The sequence below is a fragment of the Bombus pascuorum genome, chromosome 3 (assembly GCF_905332965.1).
Source record: "Bombus pascuorum chromosome 3, iyBomPasc1.1, whole genome shotgun sequence".
Lineage (NCBI taxonomy): Eukaryota > Metazoa > Arthropoda > Insecta > Hymenoptera > Apidae > Bombus > Bombus pascuorum.
Window position 1 is genome coordinate 3,554,684 of NC_083490.1, and position 19,252 is coordinate 3,573,935.

Here is a 19,252-nt window from a genome sequence, read left to right on the forward strand (position 1 = left end):
AGTTGTAGTGGCAGTGATATGGTGTCGCTACTCTCTACTAGGCCGACATTACGACACTCAGATCGTTTTTTTATTTGATTCAATCGAACGTGCACGCTAATCGAGTGCAACAACTGGAAAAATGAAGATGGCGGACGGATGTGTATTCTTCAGAAGAAATAGACCCGGAACTACAGCAAAGGTTAATAAAAATGTTAACTTTAATGAGGATTTATTGTTTTCATGTCCTGTGGGCCATCGTTCAATGATGGCTCGGTTATGTACAGCGTATTTACAGAAATATCCAAACGCGTCTTTGACATATCTTTGAAAAATCAATGAACGCTCTATAAAGAAATTATTGTTTACAAACTAATAATTTATTATATTTCGTTTACATTGTTTTAAATTTTCAGTAACGTACTAATCGTGTCTAAATGTTATACGCCCATAGTTATATATTCGTAGAAATACATTTTACTGATAAAGATATAGATTTTGAGAGATAATATTTAGTACAATATTTACTGCTTTTTAACAATTAAATAATTATTATAATAGATTGTACATGTAGTAAGTGAGCCATGTAAGTGACACTGGTTGTTCATTTCTTATTAAACATTCTTAATTTAGAAACCTTCTTTGTTTAGAATTTCTGTAGGTGGCCTGATGAACCCTTTGAAGAAATGGACAGCACACTGGCTGTGCAACAATATATTCAACAGATGATTAGAAGAGATCCATCTAATGTCGATCTAATATTGAAAATGCCAGAAGCACAAGATGAAGCAGTATGGAAATACGAACATTTAAGACAGTTTTGTATGGAACTCAATGGTTTAACAGTAAGACTGCAAGCAGAATGCCATCCAGAAGCTTGTACTCAAATGACAGCTACTGAACAGTGGATATTTCTATGTGCTGCACATAAAACACCTAAAGAATGTCCAGCTATTGATTATACACGACATACGCTCGATGGTGCAGCTTGTTTGCTTAACAGTAATAAATATTTTCCTAGCAGGTATATAAAAATAGTATCAAATGATTATTATAGATAATTAGAATATATAAATATTTTTTACCTATCTCTCTATTTCTTTATGTTTTATTTCAGAGTAAGTATCAAAGAATCTTCAGTAGCAAAACTTGGATCTGTTAGCCGGAGGGTTTACAGAATCTTTTCTCATGCATATTATCATCATAGAACAATATTCGATGAATTTGAGAATGAGACTTTTTTATGCCGCAGGTAGAATGATTAATTGTAGAAGCATATATAGAAGTATCAGTATTTTATTAATTCATTTATTTTGATCATTGATCTTTTTTGTTTTAGGTTTACAGCATTTGTGACGAAGTATAATTTAATGTCAAAAGAAAGTTTAATAGTACCAATTATGGAAGAAGAAGGAACAACAGAAAGCGAAGCGTAGAACGTGAATGTTTATTTATATTGTCCAAAATTGATTTGTCAAATTTAACGAAATCATTGGTAATATTGACATTTTGCTGAAATATCTCTTGTAGTTCTAATTGTTACAAGAGTATTGAAAATTTTTGCTAATCTGTCTAGAAATATATCATTAGAATTTCTTGTTATTAATTGTATTAAGATTCATTTTAATACAGTCTTTGCTAGCAGGAATATATTGTATAAAGTAACTTTTCTTGCTTAAAAATTATATTTATAGTATTTACTTATCATTGAATGTGTAAAGTGTGGAAGGTATAGTTGAAGTTATGACCCAGCCATTACTAAGTCTTTGTATAAAGATGAATTTATTTTAAACAAATGTATTATACCTTCTACACAATACATTAAATTAAAATGTACTAAATGTTCTGTACTAATGAATTTTACATGAGTTTACATTTTTAATGTAACAAAATAATTTTAAACATTTTTGAAAACATAATTTTACCAAATGGCATTTCATGAAATAATATAACAAGAAATTCAAGAAAATTTAGGGTAAAATTATTCAGTCTTTTACATAGCATATCTTTATATATTTTGTACCTTCTTTTTTGTATAAAAATATTTAATTTTATTGAAACTATATATAAATTTAGATTTCTTTTTTGTAAGTAACCTTAATACGATGCGTTTGATTAATTCGAAATCTAACATTAAATATCGATATTTTTTTCTTACTTCATTGAGTCATCATAAAAAAATGAATATATTTACTGTAGCAAACGTTATCAATATAACGTAACTATAATTATCGTGCAGTAACCAAATGAAGCAAACACTTATATGCATTATTAGTAACGATAGTAAATGTGTAGTGTTCTTATTTATAACATATTTATCTTATGTGGGATTGAACTTAAAATATTGACTTTCTTCTCCTGTTACCGGTATAACTCTTAATATCGCATAGTCCGTTTAAAAACGTTACATTTTTATTGTCTGTAAAGTATTAAACATTAGAAGGATGATGCAGATCTGTTATATTATCAGGGCACACACGTTTTTAAAAATGAGACTAGAGAATACAAGTGAATATTATTTTTTAGTTTGTTTTATAATCATTTATCTATATTAATTGACATTGATTTTTTACCGATTAATGATTCTGCCAATGAGAAAGTTGAAAGTGTTCTCTAGTTTTCTCGGTAAGAAAAAAAAATATCAGTGCTGGGAGATTATCCATACTACTGCCGAATACTTAAGCTCCATAATAAGTAGTTTATAGTAGTAATTGACATAATATGAAAATGAAAAAAAGAATTAAGAATACTTTGGGATCTATTGGTTAATTGATGTATCAATCGCGATTAATTCAAACAATGTTTTTTGTAAGCTTATACGAATTTGATACTAAGAATATATTACTAAGAAAAAAAAAAAAAAAAAAAGAAAAACAAAACAGAGAAATAATTGCAAAAATGTACCCTCTTCCAGTTTCACCAACGGTGAGAAACATAATCATCATGAAAGAATTTTTTAGTAATTTCATTTACTGTTGGTGAAATGTGATGTTTGCTAATCGTCTATTGCGAATAACTTTTTCTAAAACCAAAAGAAAGAAGACCTTACAATTAAATTTCTGTAGAAGGCACTGTAATTTTCATAGTATATGTTATAAGTCTGCAATGTGCATGTATGCTATTGTAACACTGTATATATAATTTGTAAATAAGAAATCTAATAACGATAAGATCAGTTAATAGAGATTGGAATAAGAGAAATACACCGAAAGCGCGTGATTATTTCTGTAATAAACATGCATGTACTGATGACAAGGAATAAACTTTTTACTTAATAAGAACCATTGTATCGCTCTTTCATATGCATAACAAATATGATAGAATTAAAATTCTTACAAATGTACAAAGTTTCGAAGAAAATATGATTTTTTATTTAAAATTTAAAATTTTTGTCTTTGATTATATACAAGTTATTTTAAATTAAATTTTATATACAATACAATTTAATTTCTTTCGCTTGTATTATTGACCATCGTTTGCTCTTTTCCTACTCTTTTTTGGTGGCGCTTCTGTTTGCCCTTTCGTTTGCTCTTTCTTCGGCCTTTTTTGACCAGCCTTCAATCCCATAGCTGCGAATTGCTCAGCATCCACGCGGGTCACATTACTACCTGCTTCCTGTTTCTTATCTTTGCACTCGTTTTTCTTTTCTTGGCCATTTAAGAATTCTCCATCATCGTCAGGCGCCTGGTAGCTATACATTAACGTTAGGAACATGACATAACAATATAGTTATAAAATTTTACAAAATAAATATTTACCCAGGCACTGATGTGTCTTTTACTTCTTTTGCAAGGAAAATAAATATTTCCGGGACGTGATAAATTTCTACATTTTCCGTGGTTTCATCCTTCTTTCTCTTTTCCGACTTCTCCGACCTTTAATAATACATATACCTCAATTAAGAAACAAACAGAGAGTATTATTTCTTTTCGCGTTATATAACTTACTCTATAAAACGTATTTTAGTGATCTGATGAAGATTTTTTTCTTTCGTTTTGAAAATTTCCGCACAGGAAATAGCTTTTCCAACAGCTTTCCCTGCCGCATTCCAAATAACGTTGTTATAATTTGAGAATTCTTTCAACGCATAATCAAGAACGTTCCTAATTTTCGAGCCACTTCTTACCTGAAAAAATTCCCATTAAACAACATGCTATGAATTTGATGGTACTGTTAATCTTTTATGAACTTTTATTTCGACATTTACTTGCATTAGAAGAAATTTTTCTGGTAAATCTGGTATAGGAATTCCCGAATCTGCTGGCTCAGGTTCCACATTTTTCATCAATTTCTTTTTATTCAATTTTGGTCGGACCATCTGCAAGAAAATCAATCAATTACCGAATGAAGATTTATTGAGATTTTTACGATCTATGAAGATTTGGAAAAAATATTTCTGCTGATTTTCGTAATCTTAAAGAGAATTATTACGAGGGTAGAATCATGAAAGAGCGGAGGAGACCACGTCTCTCTGCCAGTAGGTCATGAGTCCGCAGGCATCGGTTCTTCGGCGTGCCATTCTTGGAACCATTCATGGAACTTGGAATGACCGAGTACAGTCTTGCACATAAACCTTTCTCGGTTTCATCCTATCTTATCTTCTCTCCTCTCATACAGGAATGTTTAAATATCTACAATTCCTTCAAGTTGCTAATCTTGAACTTGGCTTACATCAGATTCGATTATACTTAATTTAATAAATAAAAAATAATTTATTTCCATTGAAGGTATAATCAGTTAAATGTACGTTTATTCTTATTCTTATTAAGATAAAATCAATCAGTGAACAGTAAATTTCACCTTTTTGAGTTACTTGTAATTCAACGCCAGTTTAAACGATATGTCGCGTTTCAAGTGGAAGATGACCATCATTGGTCAGACACGGCGCTCCAAAGCCATACCGATACCTTGACTCTGTTAAAAACAATTTAATCCTTCCAAGATGCACTTTTTAAATGAATGAACGTGACAGCATAATAGCGTAGAACATAGTACACTCAAGTTTGAAAAATACAAGCTAATTGTAATTCTTTAAGTGACACATTGGATCACAATGTTTTTTCGCTAAGTGATATAACAATTTATATTACTACAGATCTCAGTGGTATCTCAGAAAACCTATAACAGCTTAAAAGTTAAATTCCATTCCTACGATATAAAAAATAAACAAGGACCTACGGAAGAAACCTTGCATCAACGATACCATATTCGTTCGTATTCAATCCTCTGTCGTTCGAAAATGAAATTTAATAAATTCCAACGATCGAGACAGTTTGACGATCATCGCTTAATATCGATCCTCCTTAACGCGAAACTGAGACATCCTTCGAAAGATGAACAAAGAATCTACCTACAAAATAAACCTCACCCTAAAACATCAATATTTAACTATAACAAGTTTTAACCATTTAAAAAACAAAACTTTATATATTCGACAACCAAGATACGATTAGAAGATCATCAATTAATATCAATCTTCTCCAGAATGAAACTAGGACGTTTCTCGAAAGTTGGCGTTCAGTGTAATTTCTGGAATTCCGAGGCGAACTTGGAAAAAGCATCGGCGGTCTGAGGGATCCCCTATGGAAACTCCATCAATATTTTCCAATCAGCATTCGATTGCACGGTACATCCCTACCCCTCTGGCTTGTTCGTAGTCGGGGGCAACTACGGAGGGTGTAAGGGGGTCGCAGTGTAGGCGTATATGGTGGTGGTATGCGGCATAGTCGGCATAGCGCCGCGACTCCCCGACGCCATATTGCATTATTAAGCACCCCTATCAGTTTCTCACCCCTACATTCCAGCATTATGAACGTTTTTATCCCTAAAGGGCGTCGTTTTGCCTATGTGAAACGAAACGGGTGCTTCCACTGCTGGATACTAATTCGCTTCTCACGTTATCTCATCAAGATCCTTGATCCTTGAAAAACCTCTGATCGTCTGTTCGCGCCTCAACTTCTTCATCTACGGAAATTATTCCGGTACACGTATCCGGAAGAATTTGTTGGACAGACACCGACTGACACTTCTTCCGATCGATTTCGATTAAACATTTAGGCATGCAGCGCTTTCGATGTACGTCTAGTTCAGTGTTCGCTACGTCACGAATCATTATTTGTCCTATATCGGATACAGAAACTGTTACGTTAGGCTCGTGCACGTCGATGGCGGCAGATAGGTAGTCGAGAACATCGCGTTTGCGTCGTTGAATTACGATTTCTATGTTAGTGTGAGACTTTGTAGAGAAGGAAAGTAATCTGTTAAAAGGAACTAATGGTAAACAGAATTTCCAGCGTTTGATCTTTCAATCTATAACGAGAAAATGTGTTTCATCGATGTCGGTGAACTAATTAGAAACATTGTTTCTTAGCCGTCGAGTGTTTCTCTTTATTCGATCCGATATGTTTTGTTCGAGCAACGAAGGAAACTAATTTCAACGTGACGGCAGATCCGACGAGATTCACGATGTATCAGGGGATTCTCTAAACGAGAGAACGAAAGGTCAAGGAGTTCCGACCACTTTTGGTGCAGCTGCATCGCTACGACTTTTAAAGGGAGAGGGGACGAGATATTCTGCGTCTGACACCTTTTTAACCATACCTACGCGCTCTTTTCCCACCGTAATAAACCATCGCGCGCTCAGAAGCCTGACTTCCAATTTATTCGAGTGGCCAACTCTTCTATGGCGAAGACGCTCAACGATTTCATCGCCAATGAACGGCGCAAGCCGTTTTCAGAAGTTTTCCTCCAATACCCCGGAGGAGAACTACGCTCCCTCGAGCGATTGTACGAACATTTCCGAGTCAATCGACCTGCAGAATGAAGTTCCCCCGCGCGAAGATCTTTCTATTCCCTATTTCATCGTATGACCTATTACGAAATCAAACAACCATCCAACGATGCCTTCTTAAACAACGTTCTTAAACTTCGTTCGTTAGAACTCGTTGTTTCGTTAAGAAACTGTGTTCCTCTCATTGATAATACACGTAACGATAAACTACGTAATCAGTGAGTGTCACAGATACGACGGTAAATTGTAAAGTTTACCATTACATCACTTTCTGCAATCGTCTATGGAACATCGTCAAGTTCATTATCGTTCAAGGACACCTCTTAGACGCTTATTCTTTTATTCCAATCTATCAGAAGCACGTGTCACACTTCGTAAAATTCCGTCCAATCTAACGATCCATATTATCAAAGAATACACGATTTTGATTAGGTGCAGCCGTTGAAGTTTCGTAACAAAGAGCAAGCATGAGGTTACTGATTGAACGAAGGGGAGTCGGTACCCTTACGTGTCTATTTCAATCTTCCCTTTAACGGAAATTGCGTTCCTAGCCATACATAGATCCACCCATTTCTCCCGCTCGTCCTTTCGAGGATCCGCTAAGAAGATCGCACGGAAGGACGCGTTTGCGCAGGAATTGAAGAATCCTCGCTCCCTGGATCCTCGATATCTCCACGCTGGTAGGCGAAAGTGCGGATTGTTCGGTCGTGGCTCATTCAACGTACACCGGTTGGACCTTACGATCTTCGTCGTCGTCGCTAGCAACAGGTAGGACGGTCTTCCGCGTGGGAACTACGAATTTTCGTTCAAGTCCTTTCGATCGTGACAAAAAGTGAAATTACAAAATATATCCAAACATCTTTTCGCATCGTACAACGAGATACTGCGGTAATTTTCTTTACGTTTTTAAGGAACCAAGAGTGTCTGTGTTTGAGGGTTGATCCTTCGAGCGAATACAATTCTGGATTCATCAATGTTCTCACCAATTAGTTGTCTTTATTCGACGTGTTGTTCCAGTGAAACTAACAAAGTTTCTGTAATATATTTATCGTATCGTTTATCCCTTTGTCGACCACCGACGTATATATACGTTCAGTGCGAGGCATCAACGTAGCCGGCAAATCCATATATTATACGTTTGACGAGAACGAATGACAAAGACGAAACACAAAAGTTTGCGCTTTTGATGAGCAAAATATTAAAATTTCCTTTCGCAAAGGAAGATTGTAATTTTAAAGTTCCTGAAAGTAAGAGTGTCTATGTAATTCTGCGTTTACCAATTTCTCTAATTTCATTGACGAAGTAATCGTGCCGCATTTAGTGGCAGATACAGAGTGGAAAAGTATTCATCCTTATCGAGCTTGTGACAGATACTATTACTGAATTAACTAGAAAGTAGAAAAAGCAAATTCGTGATAACTGTGATGGTAAACGAAATCACGTTCTATCCGAAGGTTTTCAAGGGCCAAACAGATCATCATGGACATTCAGGAGTTTCGCATGCGTGGCAAGGAGATGGTGGAGTACATTTGCGAATTCATGAGTAATATTCACAACCGGAGAGTAACACCGGACGTTGGCCCCGGATATTTGAGACCTCTTCTACCATCGGAAGCACCGCGGGAACCTGAAGCTTGGGAGGACATCATGAGGGACGTGGAATCGAAGATCATGCCCGGAGTAAGTGGAAAGGAGAATCACTTTTCATTCTCTGTGACTTTGATGATGTCTACGAGTGATGAAAGAATTTTAAGATTTTGAGAATGAAAAGAAAAACAAATGGATAAAAAGAGGGAAATGTTTATAGATAACTCACTGGCAACATCCACGGTTTCACGCATACTTCCCAGCTGGAAATTCTTTTCCATCGATTCTTGGCGATATGTTGTCGGATGCAATAGGTTGCATTGGGTTTTCATGGGTGAGTTCGATATTTCTTTTTCTTTCTTTAGAGAAAATTACTTAACATTCGCGTTACGTATGCAACATCTCTGTTATATGTTAAAAATATAAAATTTCCGAGGATGCTGAAGTCGCATCGATACACGAAATTCAATTTTCTGAAGAAGATTAGGGTATGAACATGGATTAGAAAGATTTGACGGATCGCCCAAGTCTGTTTGTTCGTTCATTTCTATATTTCGACGTTTTATTTGTTCTAGGCGGCCAGTCCAGCCTGCACGGAGCTCGAGACGATAGTCTGTGACTGGTTCGGTAATTCAATATTATTCTATTAAATATCAATCGAATTTATATGAAGTATTAGAGAACGAATATCATCGGGTATACTAAATTGCAGGCAAGGCTATTGGTCTACCGACGGACTTTCTTTATTTTAGCCCTGGTAGCAAAGGAGGTGGTGTGATACAAGTAAATATTTTGATATTTTCCGAGAATTAAACACTTTCAGCTGGATTAATTAAATAACCTAATCGTTATATATAAATCGTAGGCAATGAGATAACAATTAAACGAATTTTAGGGCTCAGCTTCGGAGTGTGTTCTAGTGTGTATGCTGGCAGCAAGAGCTCAAGCTATTGGTAGATTAAAAGAGTTACCTGCTCACGCACATTTGGACGAAACTGCTCTTTTAGGAAAATTAATGGCTTACTGTAGTCGCGAAAGTCACAGCTGCGTCGAAAAGGACGCGATGATCTGCTTCGTAAAATTAAGGATTTTGGAGCCCGACGACAAGAGCGTTCTTCGCGGTGAAACTTTGCGTCAGGTAGAATTTTTCTTCCGGATTATATTTATATTTAACACGTTCGCTACCACAGAGAATTGGTGATTGAATCGCATTAGAAAATTCTCGTAATCTTCACTCGTACGTATCGTTGTGAGTTTTAGCAAGTTATATACGCGAAAGTGATATAGCAAACGTGTTGATTTCTTCTTCATCATCGTGCAATCTTTTTCAGGCAATCGAAGCTGATACAGCCGAAGGATACATCCCCTTCTTCGTTTCCACTACTTTGGGCACGACTGCTTGTTGCTCCTTCGATAATCTCAAAGAAATCGGTCCAGTTTGTAAAAAATATCCAGGCGTAAGAATATCAACGTTGTTCAACCTACGTTATCGCGTATATTCAGCCCGAAAATTTGTATTATGGCTGTCGATAGGTATGGTTACACGTGGATGCGGCTTACGCAGGCAACTCGTTCATTTGCCCGGAACTAAAGTACCTGATGGCTGGTATCGAATACGCAGATTCTTTCAATACCAACACGAACAAATTCCTATTAACGAACTTCGATTGTTCCTGTCTCTGGGTCCGCGATAGATTCAAGCTGACTGGCGCGCTCGTCGTCGATCCTCTTTACCTGCAGCATACTCACGCGGATACAGCCATCGATTATAGGTACTATCGATTTCATCGATGTTGTTTATTTCATTAAAAAAAACAAGCATCGTTTGTTCATTCAACATCCGTTATTTTTAATTTCTTGCTTCCCCAGACACTGGAGCATACCACTGAGCCGACGATTTCGTTCCTTGAAGTTGTGGTTCGTGATGAGAAGCTACGGGATATCCGGTTTGCAGGCCTACATTCGAAATCACGTTCAATTGGCGAAAAGATTCGAGGCGTTGGTGAGGAAGGATTCGAGATTCGAGCTCTGTAACGAAGTTGTGGTGAGCGACTCGCGAAGACAATACGAAGACAACAGTGGCTTAAGGCTTGGAGTCAAGGTTTATCGCGTTACCAAGTTTTATTGTATTAAATGATTTTCAGTTGGGTCTGGTTTGTTTCCGAGCAAAAGGCACCGACAAGCTAAATCAGAAGCTTCTCAGTGCTATCAATGATTCTGGAAAGCTGCATATGGTGCCAGCCAGAGTGAATCAACGCTTCACGATTCGTTTCGCACTTGCTGCGCCGAATGCCACCGCTTCTGACGTTGGTTAGAAATATCTTGCTTGATAATACCATTCTTACACGTTTCTTTTACTCAATTTTTACTCTATTACTCAATTCTTATTTTTATATCGTAGATATAGCGTGGAGCATAATCACGGATTATCTAGCTGAGTTGTTAGAGTCCAAGGTGAGCGAAATCTCTCCAATTGGAATTTCGTTTCGCTCTTTGAATGTTCTTGCGTATTACGTGTATCTTTGATTTATCTTCAACTGCAGGATGTCATGGACGAGTTGACACAGAGGAAAATGCTCGAGGAGAAGAAGAGAGCCACTTTGGAGCAAAGAAGGTCCTTCTTCGTCCGCATGGTGTCCGATCCTGCGATTCAGCCTGGTTTTACGAAGACACCAAACAGGACAGGAAAACTCGATACTCAAGCAACCATCGGTGGCATCGGTTCGAATCCTACGAACAGCGCGACGTAAGACTTTGGTGTATCCTTAAAATGGATTACAGAGATTTAACAAAACCACTGATTTAGTATGTCTGACGGTAGACGTTCGTGGATATCGTGGCCACTGGCGTATTTGATGAAGGACGCCGCCGATACTAGCGAACTATCTCTTAGGTACTTTGCAAAATATTCTGCAAATTTCTATTTTATCTTCTCTTCTTCTCTTTAAAACAATATCACACGTCTTTCTTCTTTCTTATAACCAGATTGAAACTTTGCATTTACATCGAATATTCGAAATTGTCCTTACATCGTGTTTTCTTATTAATCGAAAGAAATACTTTTAGATTTCGTCATCTGGATACCATGGTACGGTTGAAAGCAAGCGGTACCGGAAGTCGTCGCGGAAGCAGCAACGGATGCAGTCCGGATCCATCGCCATCCGCTTCGCCGTCCCGTGGAAGATCGCCAAATGGCAGAGCGTAAAATCTTGTCCGATCCTTCATCGTTTTCTTTTTTTTCCTCTAAAGTTTCGAAAGTTTCTCCAGATACATTGATAGGAATGAAACTTAAATAACGAAGCAACAACGATCGTCGCAATCGAATCACGTACGGATACTGCCGACGGAATCGTCGATTAAAAAGAAACGGTGTAAGATTCTCAAACAAGAAAATTCCCTTAAAATTGCTCAGAAACAGTCGACGAATGAAAATATGGTCGAAATTGATCGACGACCCTGTTTGATCGTGGCATCGTTTTTCGTCGCCTGTTTAGTCAGCCCTTCGGGACTGTGTGCAGTAGTTGCAAAGTTTCGCGTTCACGGCTAGACCGAAGGAAGCGGCTCGATAGATATAAGTACATCATCTTTACTTGCTTATCGATCTGTTTATATAAGTGTGCTCTCTTTGGATCGCGATAGAATCGTGTACCACGTGAAACACGCTACGTATGTAACATATTATTCTATCCAATATACATTACATATATGATATATAAAGCGTGCTCTATATAGTAAAATGAATTTCCTCAAGTACAGAAACCATGGTATTTCCAATTATTTACCACATCATCTGCAATCGTAATTGTTTTCTGTCGTTATAGAGATGTCTGTGAATTGGCCCGGACATGGAGTTAGGAATGGGCAGGGAGGAATAGGGTGGAATAAAAAACATGAAACGGGAACTCGTGTCGCGGGAATATCGAAAAAAGGTCATAAAAAGCTGTTCGTTACACGATCGAAAAGGTTGGGGTCACGAGGGTGAGCGATGTACCTGGACCGTTTGCTTGGTTATCATTCTCTCTCTTTTTCTCTCTTCTAAGTATCCAGTGACATTTATATTCAATTTCGTTTCGATTCCATTTTCGTAAAACTCATTTGCGAAAATGGGATCTCGCTATGAAAACGAAAAAGTCGCACGTGGCTCAGGCGTCATCCGCCGTTTACCTGCCGAAACATGCTACGTCAAGCGAAAACGCGTGATCGTAAATTGGTTCACCGAAGAAGGGGGAACTGTCGATAATGTCGATCATTGGTAGAATATTGGTAATTGAACGAGCGGCAAATACTATCCCTTACGTAGGCTGTTGCATATTAACAGAGATCAAAGGATAGTCTCCAATGTCGAAAAATAAACGAGCGTAACTTATTGTAAGAAAAACCTATCACGAGAATACTTCTACCTTTTTTTTCTTCTTTAGTAAAAGATTCAACACCTACAAATTCTAACTAACTAAATAATTCGATAATAAATAGAACAAAATGTCAAAATAACGATTCAACGATAGATCGAATATATTTTTTCCCTTCTTATGAAAATTACATTTAATTGTTTTAAACTATGAATTCAATTTACTTCGATCTCTTCGGAAGGGCAACTTTCTAATTGTTTGGGGTATAGCGGTTTTTTGATCGGCAACTTGCCCGAAGCTAACGCGAGTCAAATGGACAATGGCCGGCGGAAAAAAGGGAATCAGTGGTGGAATTAATTAATTCGAACTGGATGGCAATCGTATCGACACCCTCGATCGAGAATCCAATTCGAAAACGTCGGTCGCGAGCAGACCATGCGTGAAGGTAGTGGCGAGAGAGAAAATGGTGTTCGCCATGTGTCTGCTTGTATGTGTTACAAAGATTGAGCGGTGACCTGTCACCGCTTCTACGGGGTGTTGTAAATGTAGGTGAAGAGTAAACGTCTATTTATAAACGGGGGAGGAGGGGGCGAGTTTACTCCCCGTGCATCATCGACAACACGCTGGCTTATTCAAGCAGCGACCCCCTCGATACATCACCATTGATGTCGACCACCCTTCTTACGAATTTTCGTTCAGATTTTTGGCATCGATCCACGACCACTATCTACGCGGGTGGCAATCGATTTTCCAATCGTCGAATTAACTATCTTCGAACGATCGGTACGAAACATGCCAGAAATTTCAATTATTGTTATTTCCTTTTCTGAGAAAATAATTAAAACAGTAATGGAGATATTTTCGGATGAAATAATTTTTAGTAAAATCTTTTAGCTATATATATTGCAAAAAAGCATTGAAATTTAGTTTAAAAAAAAAAAAAAAAAAAAAAAAATGTTCGAGCGGGGAAATTAACAATTCTTTAAAAATCGTATTACTTTTTTTTTTAATACAGAAAGTGTAAGTGTAGGCATTTGAGGGAAAGAATGAATTATCACGTCACACGTGGGAGGGAAAAAGCGATGCTAAATTGGTTGAGTGGAAGTATGACGAATTTGATGGGTTGGAGAGAAATTTCGAAGGGGTGTGATCCCTTTTTTCGAACAGGCATTTACGTAAGAAGCGTTACAGTAGGCGCCAGTGTCGTAATCCAGAATGAAGCAGGTAAGTTAATATTTTTCACGATAGGCGAAGCTCCGCCTTAATTTTATCTGCGTGAGGCAGGGATGTACGAAGAGGAGGCGCGCATAAAACTGACCGGCGCTATGCCAGGTGCCACCAGTCTCGGTTCCAACGCGGGACAAACCTGTTACGCGTTTCCCTCCAAGTGGGATCATGTTCTGAAACAACTCAAACGACCATTTTTAAATTCCTTCTCCAAGAGAAACGTATTCAAACGTTCGAGTGATATATCTTTAAAGTGGATCGGATTTTCTATCCGCTAATCAAAAAGAAAAAGTGAGTGAAAACGGCTTCGATATTTCGAAAAATCGAAATAGTAAAGTAGTTTGATAAAATAAAACGCAACGGACTCTTCTGGAATCTTTTGGAAAAAGAAAAGTAAAAGGAAGAAAGAGAAGTAACGTAAAGAAAAGAGAACACGTAAAGAAGATATTTCATCCCAGGTATTTCTTTGCTTGCGAATGACGTTTATTTCGTCTGTAATCCCGATAAATGGCGGTGAAAAATGTCACGATCACGTACACACGCTTTAGCCGAGAACGTGCTTAATCAAACATGAGTTTCATTGGCACGCACTAGCCCGTCTCTCCTTCGAATTACATTCCAGCCGGCAATTATCATGAACATCGATGAGTTTCAAGTACGTGGCAAGGAGATGATCGAGTATATTTGCGAGTATCTCCGCACCTTGGAGGGGAAGAGGGTGACGGCGAACGTGGATCCAGGATATCTAAGGCCCCTACTTCCCAAAGAAGCTCCAGCGAAAGGGGAATCATGGGATGCCATAATGAGGGACGTCGACAGCAAAATAATGCCCGGGGTGAGTGTCAACTATGGGCTCGATTATCGATCCCCCTTCGTTGATTCCGACCTCTTTCGATGTTAATAATATTCATGAATACTAAAAAAAATAGGAAAAACCTGGTCGATCATAAAATAACACTTTTCATTATCATTAGATCATCCTATTTCTAATATTTCTTTGCTAATTTAATGTTCGTGCGGTGCGGAGTTTTTAAATTCATACCTCGACATTGAAAAATTCGTATAAAAATTTTTTTTACAAATCTTCACGTCCAATACAAACGTTGATTACTGAGAGAACACGAATGGTTTACAGATCACACACTGGCAGCATCCACGTTTTCACGCGTACTTTCCAGCGGGTAACTCGTTCCCTTCGATCCTCGGAGACATGCTGTCGGACGCAATCGGGTGCATAGGTTTCTCTTGGGCGGCGAGCCCGGCCTGCACGGAACTGGAAACGATCGTACTCGACTGGTACGCAAAAGCGATAGACCTACCACCGGAGTTCCTAGCTGAACACAAAAGCTCGAAAGGTGGTGGAGTGATACAAGGGTCAGCCTCCGAGTGTATTCTGGTCACCATGCTTGCGGCACGTACCCAAGCAATTCGAACCTTGAAGGAGCAAGACCCGAACACCGAGGACTCGGCCTTTCTGCCACGGTTGGTCGCCTATTGTTCCACAGAAGCTCATTCCTGCGTCGAAAAGGCAGCGATGATCAGTTTGGTGAAGCTTAGAGTTCTAGAACCAGATGAAAAAGGTTCCTTGCGAGGTAAGCGACTGGAATCTGCGATCCGCGAAGACGTGGCAAACGGTTTGGTTCCGTTTTATGTCTCCACCACTCTTGGCACTACCGGATCCTGTGCGTTTGATAATTTAGTCGAAATCGGACCAGTGTGCAAATTGTATCCTAACATGTGGCTCCACGTGGACGGTGCTTACGCTGGGAACGCGTTCATTTGCCCTGAAATGAGGCCGTTGATGACGGGTATCGAACACGCAGACTCGTTCAACACGAATCCCAACAAGTGGTTGCTCGTTAATTTCGACTGTTCCTGCCTTTGGGTACGGGATCGAGTGAAGCTCACGTCGGCGCTCGTCGTCGATCCATTGTACCTTCAGCACGCTAGATCCGGAGAATCTATCGATTATCGTCACTGGGGAATTCCTTTGAGCAGACGATTCAGAGCGTTGAAATTGTGGTTCGTGATGAGATCGTATGGAATTACAGGATTGCAGAAGTACATAAGGAACCATATCAGGCTGGCGAGACGGTTCGAGACTCTGATGAGAAGGGACAAGAGATTCGAGATCACTAACGACGTGAGAGTTGGTCTGGTTTGCTTCAGACTGAAGGAGAGCGATGAGATCAATCAGGAATTGTTGGCGAATATTAACGCGTCCGGCAGACTTCATATGATCCCAGCTAGAGTCATGGGAAAGTATATCTTGAGATTCTGCGTGATCAAAGAAAATGCTACTGACGATGATATCGATTATGCTGTGGACGTGATCGAAGAACACGCGACGGAGGTGATGCTCGCTCATTACGAAGGAACAGAAGACGAATTTAGGGCGAAGGGACCAAAGAGTCCCGCTGCATTGGACAAGAAGCTGGTACGAAAGTTCAGCTTCACCAGGAGCGTGACGAGGGACGTTTACAAAAGATCCATTTCGAAATCGAGTCTCCACGACGGTGCTACGCCCATCATGGTCGTCGATGATAACTCGCAGGTCGATACCATTGAGGAAGACGTGTTCTGCAACAGCAGGTAGACCACACCTCAGCTCACGGTGCCTAAGAGGAGGGACCAACTGCTATCGTTGCCGTGAGCTGCTGACGATGATGATCGGTGTAATGTTTTTTCAGGTCGTGACGATCCCGATGATGATATCCAGACGATTCGTGAATTATGTGATAGGAATGCCTCTCGAAACCGGCCAGTCTTGTTTGGAATATCACAACTCCGTTCATCATATCGTTGTTTTTTAGGGAACGAGCAAATCTTGCGACCGAAATAAGTTTCCTTCGAATTACGATAAACTGGAAATTTCGTCCGATAGAAACGATTCTGAAGGTATTTATCGAGAGTGATCGATGAAGAAAGTCTGAAGGGTGTTCTCGATCTAGTGCATTGCACACTGGTCATCGTTTGAGACATTGATACATTTCATTTACTGAAGTTTACTGGAAACCATTTTTCGAGATGTTGGTAAATCGTTTGGGAATTTGCCTTTCTACGCACGATTTTATGCAACGTAAGTGCAACTGGAATTTATTTTCGTATTTATTCCGCAACCAACCAAAGCAAGAGATTACGTGCTGACGAGAATAATTGTTCGAATAAAGTGTACTAGTTTTTCAATTGAGAAACAATATAATAAACGTGCCCGATAAAATAGAAGAGAAATAATTGTTCGTAGTATAAGCAATTTATCGATTCGTGTAACAATTCAGAACATATTAAAAAGGAAAAAAATGGATACGTAGCTAAGCAGAAATAAGACTCACTGTTAAGTACATCGATTGTCTCTTAGGCTATTAATAGATATAATATTAAATTATTCCATGAACGAATTATGTACGAATAAAGGATAGTTTTCGATTAGATTACTGTAAATTAGATACGAAATGAAGACCTAAACATTTACGGTTGGAATTTTGTCAGTCGACGCTGATCATAGTGTTAGATCATACACACATTACACGTGTTTACTTTGGGTGTTTTACTTCTGAGAAGATCGATTCAAGTTGTAAGTCGCATTGATATTTCAAACGTATTTGGATTTTTATCCAATCCAATACAATGTAGATTATATTAATGACTATTTATTTCGTATGTAAGTTTAACGGAATAAAATTGAAATTCGTAAAACGATAACTTTTTTTTATTTTTATCGTATCAATAATTTTTAATCACAGCTTTAGTTCCTCGAAGTTATCAATCCGTCGATAGAGATGCAACTTATTAACTTTTAATTTTACAATTAAGCAGGTCTTGATAGGCAATCTCTATTAGTAGGAAATCATAAGATACCTGAAGGCAATGTAAGATGCAAACAGCTCCGAAGTAAATCATTACAATCATAATTACCAATTTAGGCTATAATTATAGCTTATTGAAATATATGTACTGAAAATTATTTAAATATTAAAATGGGAAAAGGTATACGATTATAAAATAGTACCCTTATTCTGAAGAAATATGACAAACGTTTTTATAGCATATCTTACATTTAAAAGTATAAAATATAATTAGTTAGTTATTACATTTGTCCGCATTGAGATATCGTCACAGGAATTTTTGGTTTGTTGTTTGGCCCTGTGGGAACATTCTCTACTTTCCTCATAACTAGAAGTCCATCGATAACTCTTCCAAAAACAACGTGTTTACCATCCAAGAAATTACATTTGGCACAAGTGATGAAAAATTGACAACCGTTAGTGTCTTTGCCACTGTTGGCCATGGATAACAATCCAGGTGAGTCATGTTTCAATGTAAAATTCTCATCAGGAAATGTTCCACCACCGTAGATGCTTATGACTCCAGTACCATCACCGTTTACAAAATCACCGCCTTGGATCATGAAGTCTTTAATGACTCTATGAAATATGGCACCTTTAAAACCTAAAGATACACCGTCTTTTCTGTACTCTCCGGTGCAGAATTGTCGAAAATTCTCCGATGTTTTTGGACAAACATCTTCGAAAAGCTCAAAAATCATTCGTCCGATTTCTGTAGTGCCTACAGATACGTCGAAAAACACCACTGGATTATTCGGATTTCGTAGTTGAGCTTGAATTTGATTCCAAGTTGGCATATTTGTATATTTTGATTAAAAACTTTAAAAAGTTTTCTTGCTATATTTTATTATGCTATTATACTTCAATTAAAATAATGTTGCGGCAACATAACCTCTTCACCTTATTATGAACACATTTCTCGTCTTAATATTTGATTGAAAAATTTGGTGACTTTTTTTCTACTTTAATCTAATAAGGCTTAATTAAATTTTTTTTTATGTAATTACAGTACGCTTTTTTTTATGAATTCTTTTACCTTACGTTTGAAGTACAAGACACAAACACCTTAGAAATGCTTCGTTGAACTGATTACAAACGCGGGAGAAATATATTAATGCTAAATATAGGTTAGAATTTAATGCTAAACAAAATTTAAACAAATATTAGAGAATATAACGATATGTGTCAAAATTAATTATATTTATAGATATATAATAAAAAAATCCTTTTATAAAGAATACTATCATACTTTGTAACAAATAAAAACACGTGTATGTGTGTATTTTCTTATTTTTAAAAAATATTAATACTTACTTTTTTGTCGTCTGCTTTTCTGCGGATTTAGTAAAGACTTATTGAAATCACTTAACACGTTACAAAATGATACAAAATCTAATTATGAATTATATCTGTTTCCGTCACAAAATAATACACACTTATATTTTGACCCGACAACACCACGTGGTGAGCTTGAT

The 19,252-nt window shown here is 37.7% G+C and overlaps 5 protein-coding genes across 8 annotated transcripts; 3 read left to right on the forward strand and 2 right to left on the reverse strand.

The window, feature by feature from the left end:
• The first annotated feature begins 27 nt into the window (after positions 1 to 27).
• Positions 28 to 3,260, forward strand: LOC132905586 (MOB kinase activator-like 4). The gene is made up of 4 exons (XM_060957063.1): positions 28 to 181; positions 630 to 1,003; positions 1,097 to 1,231; positions 1,319 to 3,260. The coding sequence occupies exons 1-4, from the start codon at positions 122 to 124 to the stop codon at positions 1,413 to 1,415; spliced, it is 666 nt and encodes a 221-aa protein (XP_060813046.1). The 5' UTR covers positions 28 to 121; the 3' UTR covers positions 1,416 to 3,260.
• A 67-nt stretch (positions 3,261 to 3,327) lies between these two features.
• On the reverse strand, positions 3,328 to 19,249 carry LOC132905587 (ribonuclease P protein subunit p25-like protein). The gene is made up of 5 exons (XM_060957064.1): positions 19,092 to 19,249; positions 4,187 to 4,297; positions 3,927 to 4,105; positions 3,738 to 3,854; positions 3,328 to 3,670 (listed from the first exon to the last, which is right to left on the reverse strand). Exons 2-5 carry the CDS (start codon positions 4,295 to 4,297, stop codon positions 3,442 to 3,444), a joined length of 636 nt encoding a protein of 211 aa, XP_060813047.1. The 5' UTR covers positions 19,092 to 19,249; the 3' UTR covers positions 3,328 to 3,441.
• On the forward strand, positions 7,337 to 12,115 carry LOC132905572 (aromatic-L-amino-acid decarboxylase). 2 transcript variants are annotated; one of them, XM_060957040.1, is made up of 14 exons: positions 7,337 to 7,537; positions 8,224 to 8,449; positions 8,577 to 8,690; positions 8,932 to 8,983; positions 9,069 to 9,139; positions 9,252 to 9,494; positions 9,688 to 9,813; positions 9,890 to 10,128; positions 10,226 to 10,400; positions 10,501 to 10,666; positions 10,758 to 10,810; positions 10,900 to 11,102; positions 11,163 to 11,249; positions 11,423 to 12,115. In XM_060957040.1, the coding sequence occupies exons 2-14, from the start codon at positions 8,249 to 8,251 to the stop codon at positions 11,559 to 11,561; spliced, it is 1,869 nt and encodes a 622-aa protein (XP_060813023.1). In that variant the 5' UTR covers positions 7,337 to 7,537; positions 8,224 to 8,248; the 3' UTR covers positions 11,562 to 12,115. The 2 variants fall into 2 exon arrangements, with proteins under 2 accessions (XP_060813023.1, XP_060813024.1); XM_060957041.1 differs by having other exon boundaries at positions 11,178 to 11,249.
• Positions 13,805 to 17,540, forward strand: LOC132905575 (tyrosine decarboxylase-like). Of its 3 annotated transcripts, none has more exons than XM_060957046.1 (4): positions 13,805 to 14,390; positions 14,555 to 14,767; positions 15,068 to 16,524; positions 16,623 to 17,540. In XM_060957046.1, the coding sequence occupies exons 2-4, from the start codon at positions 14,567 to 14,569 to the stop codon at positions 16,627 to 16,629; spliced, it is 1,665 nt and encodes a 554-aa protein (XP_060813029.1). In that variant the 5' UTR covers positions 13,805 to 14,390; positions 14,555 to 14,566; the 3' UTR covers positions 16,630 to 17,540. The 3 variants fall into 3 exon arrangements, with proteins under 3 accessions (XP_060813029.1, XP_060813031.1, XP_060813028.1); XM_060957048.1 differs by having other exon boundaries at positions 13,805 to 14,223; XM_060957045.1 differs by having other exon boundaries at positions 13,807 to 14,767.
• Positions 17,944 to 18,701, reverse strand: LOC132905588 (peptidyl-prolyl cis-trans isomerase H). Its single transcript, XM_060957065.1, has one exon. It carries the CDS (start codon positions 18,572 to 18,574, stop codon positions 18,020 to 18,022), a length of 555 nt encoding a protein of 184 aa, XP_060813048.1. The 5' UTR covers positions 18,575 to 18,701; the 3' UTR covers positions 17,944 to 18,019.
• Positions 19,250 to 19,252: the final 3 nt, after the last annotated feature.